Raw genomic sequence first — 10,915 nt, 5'->3', positions numbered from 1 at the left:
CGCTTCATATTCGTCGCCAAACCCACTGGCTCCAGGTCATCTATAAGTTTTTGCTAGGTAAATCCCTGCCTTATCTCAGCTCACTGGTCACCATAGCAGCACCCACCCGTAGTACGTGCTCCAGCAGGTATATTTCACTGGTCACCCCCAAAGCCAATTCCTCCTTCGGCCGCCTTTAAAGTGTATAACTGCCTTAATGTTGCTGGACCTCAGGAAGAGTAGCTGCTGCTGTGGCAGGAACTAATGAGGATCCATAATAAACCTCAGGAAGTGTAGCTGATGCCTTGGCAGGAACTAAATGGGATCCTTAATTATAACATGCACACGAGAGAACAAGAGATGGAAAATATAATAAATCATATTCATAGTTCAGTTATTTCAGTTTATCTATCCTATCAAATCCTCTGTTAAAGCCTTATTATATTTACACAAATAAAATCTATTGAATTCTAATACTGTGTCCCTTGATGTATTTTCTCCAAGCTTTCCTTCCAATAAATCACAATCAAATGCCGTATTCCACTTGGTATTTGATGGGATCAGGTGTGTGTCTGAGCTGATTGCCAGCTGCAAATGAGTTAACACAGAATCCTCCATAATACAATATTTATTATTTATCAAATACGTGATTTCTATATACTTTCTCTCCGACATGTTGGAGCTCTTTCAAAAATCGTTTATTGCGAAAATGATTATAGTCCGATGACTGACAATAGAGCAACGTGAATGCTCCGGGTTGCCAGATAAGTGTATTTTTTGCAAATGTATAGGTGTAAAGGTTGTCCCACTACAAAATCATAAACAAATGTTCCATTTTATTTTGTTGATATCCGTTAACAGTTTGGAGACCTTTAGTTTGTTGGACACCTTTAGATTTGAACCAAAGCAAAGATTGTCTTTTATATTGACAATATAGTCGATTGACTGCTCTTACAATGGAAATACATGTCCTAAAAGATGGAAGGCAGATGGGAGGAGACAAGATCAGTAGGACCATTATAGCCAATGAGAGGGCAAATACCGGTGAAAAACAGGCCATATAGAGAAATAGAGGACTCATCTTTGTATCTGTGCCATTGTAGCATCTGTGACAGCATGGGCATCACCATTAAGGCCATCTCCATTTTAAAGTAGTCAATTTTCTTCTTCATATGCTGATTGCCTTCAACTAATAGAAATCCCCACCCAGTTGACTAATTTAAAATCCCTCAATGGCAATGTCATTTTTTAAAGTTGCTGAAATTCGACACTTCCACCTATATCAGTGCATTCGTAACACGACCTAACCATTACGAAACGTATATTGAATCAAATAAGCCTCAAATAGCAAATTAGCAATTACCTTTTTGTTGACCAAATTTGACACTCATTGAACATTTCTCAATTCGTATTCTTATTTATTGTGGACAGATTTCGGGCGAAGTAAAACGTCTCACTTTGCCTCTTCCTCTCTGACCAAAGCAACTGAAGAAACTTTGTTTTTCGGACCTTATCTGGCAACCCTCATGCCTTTTCTACCAGAGGGTAGTCACTAGTTAACACAGCCACAAAGTCATAACCCCCGCCTATTTCGACAAAATATCTTCTTAAACTCTGATTTTTAAACTAACACTGCTAACCTTATACCTAGCCCTAACATGAAATGAAGACCTTTTTTTCACGATTTTTTACGATTTCGCCTTTGTGGCTGTGTTATCTAGCGGAAACTCCACCAGAGTGGTTCTCCATCCTGGCATTTGCCTCCATCCTGGTCTCTCCGAAGTGCCCGGACCAAAAACAGGAAGTAAGTAACAAAATCAAACGTATAATTCAGATTGTGCTTGGGGCTCGATGTGGTAAAAAAAGATAGAGCCAATGATGAAACGGGCTGCAACATAAACACAACACAATAACAACGCTGAAATGTCGACCCTGCGTAGACACCACAAGCTACAATTTCTGATCTAACATGGCGTCGGAGACTTTTCGCCTTCTTTCATTTAGCTGGCATGCTAGCTAGTTAGCATGATGTGCTATGGCTAACGACCAGCACAGGGCCTGGTTGTGTAATCATGTAGACGTTGCTGCTACTGTTTTATCTATCCTGTTGCCTAGTAACGTTACCCCTACCTGTATGTACATATCTACTTCAATAACCTCGTACCCCTCCCTGCTCATTGACTCTGTACCCTGTGTATATGGCCAATTATCGTTACTCATTGTCTATTTATTCCTCATTATTTTGTCACTGTTATTCTACACCTGTTGTTTACGAAGCATGTGACAAATACATTTTTATTTGAGTTAGCCGTTGTTGTAAAGCCTCTGTTTTCGACTAAGACAGCCGTAACTATAAAAGCCTAACTGAACGAACGAGGCTAGCTAAATAATTCGTGTTTTAGCCAAAGTGCATTAGCTAGCTGGTACCACGATAACGACTGGGTGCATCTCATTCTTATTAGTTAGTTGGTGTCCTTCACTCGTCTCTTCTCCTGTCATGCACTGATCTGGGGCTAAACAAGCTACCCTACATGGTATCCACAGGCTCAGCTAGCTACATGATATGCACAGGCTCAGCTAGCTAGATGATATCCGTAGGCTCAGCTAGCTACATGGTATCCACAGGCTCAGCGAGCTACATGATATGCACAGGCTCAGCGAGCTACATGATATGCACAGGCTCAGCTAGCTACATGGTATTCACAGGCTCAGCTAGCTACATGGTATTCACAGGCTCAGCTAGCTACACAGTATTCACAGGCTCAGCTAGCTACAGGGTATTCACAGGCTCAGCTAGCTACACTGTATTCACAGGCTCAGCTAGCTACACAATATTCTCAGGCTCCGCTAGCTACACGGTATTCACAGGCTCAGCTAGCTACACGGTATTCACAGGCTCAGCTAGCTACACAATATTCTCAGGCTCAGCTAGCTACATGGTATTCACAGGCTCAGCTAGCTACATGGTATCCACAGGCTCAGCAAGCTACATGATATGCACAGGCTCAGCGAGCTACATGATATGCACAGGCTCAGCTAGCTAGATGATATCCGTAGGCTCAGCTAGCTACATGGTATCCACAGGCTCAGCGAGCTACATGATATGCACAGGCTCAGCGAGCTACATGATATGCACAGGCTCAGCTAGCTACATGATATGCGTAGGCTCAGCTAGCTACATGGTATTCACAGGCTCAGCTAGCTACATGATATATATAGGCTCAGCTAGCTACATGATATTCTCAGGCTCAGCTAGCTACACGGTATTCACAGGCTCAGCTAGCTACACGGTATTCACAGCCTCAGCTAGCTACATGGTATTCACAGGCTCAGCTAGCTACATGATATATATAGGCTCAGCTAGCTACATGGTATTCACAGGCTCAGCTAGCTACATGATATATATAGGCTCAGCTAGCTACATGATATTCTCAGGCTCAGCTAGCTACACGGTATTCACAGGCTCAGCTAGCTACACGGTATTCACAGGCTCAGCTAGCTACATGGTATTCACAGGCTCAGCTAGCTACATGATATATATAGGCTCAGCTAGCTACATGATATTCTCAGGCTCAGCTAGCTACACGGTATTCACAGGCTCAGCTAGCTACACGGTATTCACAGGCTCAGCTAGCTACATGGTATTCACAGGCTCAGCTAGCTACATGATATATATAGGCTCAGCTAGCTACATGATATTCTCAGGCTCAGCTAGCTACACGGTATTCACAGGCTCAGCTAGCTACATGGTATTCACATGCTCAGCTAGCTACATGGTATTCACAGTAGAGGTCGACAGATTATGATGTTTCAACACCGATACCGATTATTGGAGGACCAAAAAAGCCGATACCGATAATTTTTTTATTTTTAATAATGACAATTACAACAATACTGAATTAACACTTATTTGAACTTAATATAAAACATAAATAAAATCCATTTAGCCTCAAATAAATAATGAAACATGTTCAATTTGGTTTAAATAATGCAAAAACAAAGTGTTGGAGAAGAAAGTAATATGTGCCATGTAAAAATGTGTGCCATGTCAAATATGTGCCATGTAATAAAGCTAACGTTTCAGTTCCTTGCTCAGAACATGAGAACATATGAAAGTTGGTGGTTCCTTTTAACATGAGACTTCAATATTCCAAGGTAAGAGGTTTTAGGTTGTAGTTAATATAGTATTTATAGGACTATTTCTCTCTATACCATTTGTATTTCATATACCTTTGACTATTGGATGTTCTTATAGGCACTTTAGTATTGCCAGTGTAACAGTATAGCTTCCGTCCCCCTCCTCGCCCCTACCTGGGCTCGAACCAGCAACACATCGACAACAGCCACACTCTAAGCATTGTTACCCATCGCTCCACAAAAGCCTCGGCCCTTGCAGCGCAAGGGGAACAACTACTCCAAATCTAAAAGCGAGTGACGTTTGAAACAGTATTAGCGCACACCCAGCTAACTAGCTAGCCATTTCACATTGGTTACACCAGCCATTAGGCTGATAGGCTTGAAGTCATAAACAGCGCTGTGCTTACGAAGAGCTGCTGGCAAAACGCACGAAAGTGCAGACTTAATTATAACATTATAACACAGAAATACGAGCCTTTGGTCATTAATATGATAGAATCCAGAAACTATCATTTTGAAAACAAAACGTTTATTATTTCAGTGAAATACGGAACCGTTCGGTATTTTATCTAATGGGTGGCATCCCTACGTCTAAATATTCTTGTTACATTGCACAACCTTCAGTGTTATGTCATAATTACGTAAAATTCTGGCAAAATTCTGGCAAATTAGTTCGCGGTTAGTTTGCGGTTGCAAGATTGGACCCCTGAGCTGACAAGGTGAAAATCTGTCGTTCTGCCCCTGAACAAGGCAGTTAACCCACAGTAGGCCGTCATTGAAAATAAGAATGTGTTCTTAACTGACTTGCCTAGTTAAATAAAAGGTCTACAAAAAAAATAAATGTGTGTGTGTGTATATATATATATATATATATATATATATATATATATAAATAATTATTGGAAATCGGCGCCCAAAAATACTGATTTCCAAATGGTTAGGAAAACTTTAAATCGGCCCTAATTAATTGGCCATTCCGATTAATCAGTCGACCTCTAATTCAAAGCACACAGTTTGTTATATTTGACTCAGTTGAGAGAGATTCACTGATCCAGATCTGGGGCCTCCTTGTGTCCTATTTTCTTGTGTCCTATTTCCTTGTTGTACTGCCCATCTAAATGTGGTCAACTATTATAAATTAATGGCATAACTTTCTTGACACGCATGCTATCAGTGTAGTTGAAGTGTGTGTGTGTTTCAGTATGAGCACGGGGGAAGACGAGGACTCGGTGACCCTGGAGTCTGTCAACTCTGTCACTCTCACCCAGGACAGCGACGGCAGCATCATACTACACTGTCCTCCACACGGTAACACACACATTATCTTCCACACGGTAACACACACATTATCTTCCACACGGTAACACACACATTATCTTCCGCACGGTCACACGCACATTATCTTCCGCGCAGTAACACACACATTATCTTCCACACGGTAACACACACGTTATTTTCCACACGGTAACACACACATTGGCCTTGTTCGAGAGAATCAAAACCGTGATGTATCATGGGTCAATTTTGACTGACTGATCTACAAATTATATTGCGTAGTTAGTTATGATGCAGGGTAGTTAGTTATGATGCAGGGTGGTCATTTATGATTCAGGGTGGTCATTTATAATGCAGGGTGGTTAGTTATGATGCAGGGTGGTTAGTTATGATGCAGGGTGGTTAGTTATGATGCAGGGTGGTTAGTTATGATGCAAGGTGGTCATTTATAATGCAGGGTGGTTAGTTATGATGCAGGGTGGTTAGTTATGATGCAAGGTGGTCATTTATAATGCAGGGTGGTTAGTTATGATGCAGGGTGGTTAGTTATGATGCAGGGTGGTTAGTTATGATGCAGGGTGGTTAGTTATGATGCAGGGTGGTTAGTTATGATGCAGGGTGGTTAGTTATGATGCAAGTTGGTCATTTATAATGCAGGGTGGTTAGTTATGATGCAGGGTGGTTAGTTATGATGCAGGGTGGTTAGTTATGATGCAGGGTGGTCATTTATGATGCAGGGTGGTTAGTTATAATACAGGGTGGTTAGTTATGATGCAGGGTGGTTAGTTATGATGCAGGGTGGTCATTTATGATGCAGGGTAGTTAGTTATATTGCAGGGTGGTTAGTTATGATGCAGGGGTGTTAGTTATGATGCAGGGTGGTTAGTTATGATGCAGGGTGGTTAATTATGATGCAGGGTAGTTAGTTATGATGCAGGGGTGTTAGTTATGATGCAGGGTGGTTAATTATGATGCAGGGTGGTCATTTATGATGCAGGGCGGTTAATTATGATGCAGGTAGAAACTAGGGCCGTAGGACCTGCCTTGTTGATAGTGTTGTTAAGAAGGTAGAAACTAGGGCCGTAGGACCTGCCTTGTTGATAGTGTTGTTAAGAAGGTAGAAACTAGGGCCTGTAGGACCTGCCTTGTTGATAGTGTTAAGAAGGTAGAAACTAGGGCCGTAGGACCTGCCTTGTTGATAGTGTTGTTAAGAAGGTAGAAACTAGGGCCGTAGGACCTGCCTTGTTGATAGTGTTGTTAAGAAGGTAGAAACTAGGGCCTGTAGGACCTGCCTTGTTGATAGTGTTGTTAAGAAAGTAGAGCAGTGCTTTATCATGGACAGACTTCTCCCCATCTTAGCAACTGTTGTATCAATATGTTTAGACCATGGCAGTTTACAATCCAGGGTTACTCCAAGCAGTTTAGTCTCCTCAACTTGCTCAATTTCCACATTATTCATTATGAGATGTAGTTGAGGTTTAGGGTTTAGTGAATGATTTGTCCCAAATACAGTGCTTTTAGTTTTTGAAATATTTAGGGCTAACTTATTCCTTGCCACCCACTCTGAAACTAACTGCAGCTCTTTGTTGAGTGTTGCAGTCATTTCAGTCGCTGTAGTAGCTGACATGTATAGTGTTGAGTCAACCCGAAAACAGAGACACTGGCTTTACTCAAAGTCAATGGCGTGTCGTTAGTAAACATTGAAAACAGTAAGGGTCCTAAACAGCTGCCCGGGAGAATGCCTGATTCTACCTGGATTATGTTGTAGAGACTTCCATTAAAGAACACCCTCTGTGTTATGTTAGACAGGTAACTCTTCATCCACATTATAGCAGGGGGTGTAAAGCCATAACACATATGTCTTTCCAGCAGCAGACTATGATCAATCATGTCCAAATCTGCACTGAAGTCTAACAAGACAGCCCCCACAATCATTTTATCATCAATTTCTCTCAGCCAATCTTCAGTCATTTGTGTAAGTGCTGTGCTTGTTGAATGTCTTCTTCCATACTGACATAACGGAATTCAAAAGTTCAATTCTTGTCTTTCATAATTTGGTCCGATATACCTGGATGTGTAGTGTCAGCGTTTGTTGCTGGCATGTCATCCCTAAATTTGCTAATCTTGCCAATGAAAAAGTAATTAAAGTAGTTGGCAATATCAGTAGGCTTTGTGATGAATGAGCCATCTGATTCAATGAATGATGGAGCCGAGTTGGCTTTTGTTCCCAAAATGTAATTTAAGATGCTCCAAAGCTTTTTACTATCATTCTTTATGTAAATACATTTTTGTTTCATAGTATAGTTTATTTTTATTTAGTTTAGTCACATGATTTCTTCATTTGCAGTACGTTTGCCAATCAGTTGGGCTGCCAGACTTATTTGCCATTCCTTTTGCCTCATCCCTCTCAACCATACAATTTTTAAATTCCTCATCAATCCGCAGGGATTTAACAGTTTTTACAGTAATTTTCTTAATGGGTTCATGCTTATTAGTAACTAGAATAAGCAATTACATAAATGTGTCAAGTGCAGCGTCTGGTTGCTCCTCATCACACACCACAGACCAGCAGCGTCTGGTTGCTCCTCATCACACACCACAGACCAGCAGCGTCTGGTTGCTCCTCATTCCACACCACAGACCAGCAGCGTCTGGTTGCTCCTCATTACACACTACAGACCAGCAGCGTCTGGTTGCTACTCATTACACACCACAGACCAGCAGCGTCTGGTTGCTACTCATTACACACCACAGACCAGCAGCATCTGGTTGCTACTCATTACACACCACAGACCAGCAGCGTCTGGTTGCTCCTCATTCCACACCACAGACCAGCAGCGTCTGGTTGCTCCTCATTACACACCACAGACCAACAGCGTCTGGTTGCTCCTCATTACACACCACAGACCAGCAGCGTCTGGTTGCTCCTCATTACACACCACAGACCAACAGCGTCTGGTTGCTCCTCATTACACACCACAGACCAGCAGCGTCTGGTTGCTCCTCATTACACACCACAGACCAGCAGCGTCTGGTTGCTCCTCATTCCACACCACAGACCAACAGCGTCTGGTTGCTCCTCATTACACACCACAGACCAGCAGCGTCTGGTTGCTCCTCATTACACACCACAGACCAACAGCGTCTGGTTGCTCCTCATTACACACCACAGACCAGCAGCGTCTGGTTGCTCCTCATTCCACACCACAGACCAGCAGCGTCTGGTTGCTCCTCATTACACACCACAGACCAGCAAATAATCTTTACATCATCAACATATGAATCACTACAAAACTTCTTGTATGACCTTTTGAACCCTATATTAGGCCCAGCCTTTGGAACTGTGGTTTTCCTAGATATGGCTACTATATTGTGATCACTACATCCTATGGATTTGGATACTGCTTTAAAACAAGTTTCTGCAGCATTAGTAAAGATATGATCAGTACATATTGATTATTTAATTCCTATGCTGTTTGTAAATACCCTGGTGGGTTGACTGATAACCTGAGGCATTCAGGGCAATTAGGGGGACATAATTTAAGTTACTTACATTGTATCTGCCAATGCCCCTAGGACCTTGTACATTTGATGCAGCATTAGGATGACTCATTGTCATAATGGTAGGGATGAACTGAGCTGGTCTTGGGTCATTGATAAGTCATTGTTTCAGTGTCAGAGGGAGACGAGAGCTTCGAGGTGACTATGACCGCCACCGACGACAGTGACATCACGGAAGAGGGGGTGGCCCAGATACAGGTACCTGACAAACCACTCCCACGACCTCTTTCTCTCCTCTCATTGTCTCCTCTTCCTCTCTTCTCCTCTGATTCTCTCTCCTCTTCTCATTCTCTCTCCTCTGATTCTCTCTCCTCTTCTCATTCTCTCTCCTCCTCATTCCCTCTCCTCCTTTCATTCTCTCTCCTCTCCCCTCCCGTCCTCTTAATTTTTCTTTACTGTGTGTGTGTAGATCTTGCAGAGTGAGGATCCTCAGAACAGGGAAGAGATATCTCCTGTCAGCCAGGCCTGGTTCACCACCAAGGAGGATAAAGACACACTAGTTAACAAAGGTGTACACACAATGCACATGGAGCTTGCTACATATATCTGTGGTTGGTCAGTGGGTTTACGCAGGCTGTGATTGGTCAGTGGGCTAACAGAGGCTGTGATTGGTTGTTTGTCTGCAGGTCATAAGTGGAAACAAGGCATGTGGTCTAAAGAGGAGATCGACCTCCTGATGAGCAACATCCAACAATATGTGAAGGTACACACACACACACACACACACACACACACGGTAAGTGTTCCCACCAGGTGACTTGTGTTAGGGAGTCTGTACTACTTTGTGTGTGTGTGCAGGGTCGGGGAATGGAGGACCCAGCTGAGATCATCTTTGAGATGTCTAAGGAGGAGCGTAAGGATTTCTACCGCAGCGTGGCCTGGGGTCTGAACCGACCGCTGTTCGCCGTCTACCGACGAGTCCTCCGCATGTACGATAACCGCAACCATGTGGGCAAGTCAGTACTCCCCCCCCCCCCCACACACACACACACACACACACACATCATCATAGCCCCACACACACATCATCATAGCCCCCCACACACATCATCATGCCCCCCCCCACATCATCATGCCCCCCCCCACATCATCACACCCCCCCCACATATCATCACACCCCCCCACATCATCATACCCCCCCCAACATCATCATACCCCCCCACATCATCATGCCCCCCCACATCATCATAGCCCCCCCACATCATCATAGCCCCCCCACATCATCATAGCCCCCCCCCACACATCATCATACCCCCCCACACATCATCATAGCTCCACCCCACATCATCATACCCCCCCACACATCATCATAGCTCCACCCCACATCATCATACCCCCCCACACATCATCATAGCTCCACCCCACATCATCATAGCTCCACCCCACATCATCATACCCCCCCACACATCATCATACCCCCCCACATCATCATACCCCCACACATCATCAGACCCCCCCACATCATCATACCCCCACACACATCATCAGACCCCCCCACATCATCATACCCCCTATACATCATTATAGCCCCCCCACACATCATCATACCACCCCACATCATCATAGCCCCACCCCACATCATCATAGACCCACCCCACACATCATCATTACCCCCCCACACATTCAATCACCCCCCACACATCATCATACCCCCCCATACATCATCATAGCCCCCCCCACCCCCCCCCACATCATCATACCCCCCCACATCGTCATTCACCCACACCCCCCCCCCACATCATCATACCCCCCCACATCATCATTCACCCCCCCCCCCCACATCATCATACCCCCCACACACACCATCATAGCATCCCCTCCCCCCACACACAATATCATATCAACCCCTCCCCCACACACATCATCATACCTTCTCCCCCCACCCACACACCATCATAGCAACCCCTCCCCCACACACACCATCAAAGCAACCCCTCCCCCCACACACACCGTCATAGCAACC

The 10,915-nt window shown here is 44.0% G+C and overlaps 1 protein-coding gene across 1 annotated transcript in view; it reads left to right on the top strand.

Moving 5' to 3' along the window:
• The first annotated feature begins 4,082 nt into the window (after positions 1–4,082).
• Positions 4,083–10,915, top strand: part of LOC116372026 (cyclin-D-binding Myb-like transcription factor 1) — a 14,117-nt gene continuing 7,284 nt past the window's right edge. Inside the window, 6 exon segments of the mRNA XM_031821095.1 lie at positions 4,083–4,134; positions 5,318–5,424; positions 9,065–9,150; positions 9,362–9,461; positions 9,579–9,655; positions 9,751–9,908. Of these exon segments, the coding sequence (XP_031676955.1) occupies positions 5,319–5,424; positions 9,065–9,150; positions 9,362–9,461; positions 9,579–9,655; positions 9,751–9,908 (527 nt within the window). The 5' untranslated portion in view covers positions 4,083–4,134; position 5,318.

Source organism: Oncorhynchus kisutch, unplaced genomic scaffold (genome assembly GCF_002021735.2).
Source record: "Oncorhynchus kisutch isolate 150728-3 unplaced genomic scaffold, Okis_V2 scaffold3846, whole genome shotgun sequence".
Lineage (NCBI taxonomy): Eukaryota > Metazoa > Chordata > Actinopteri > Salmoniformes > Salmonidae > Oncorhynchus > Oncorhynchus kisutch.
Note: the sequence above shows the minus strand (reverse complement) of the source record. Positions and strands in the feature narration are given on the sequence as shown.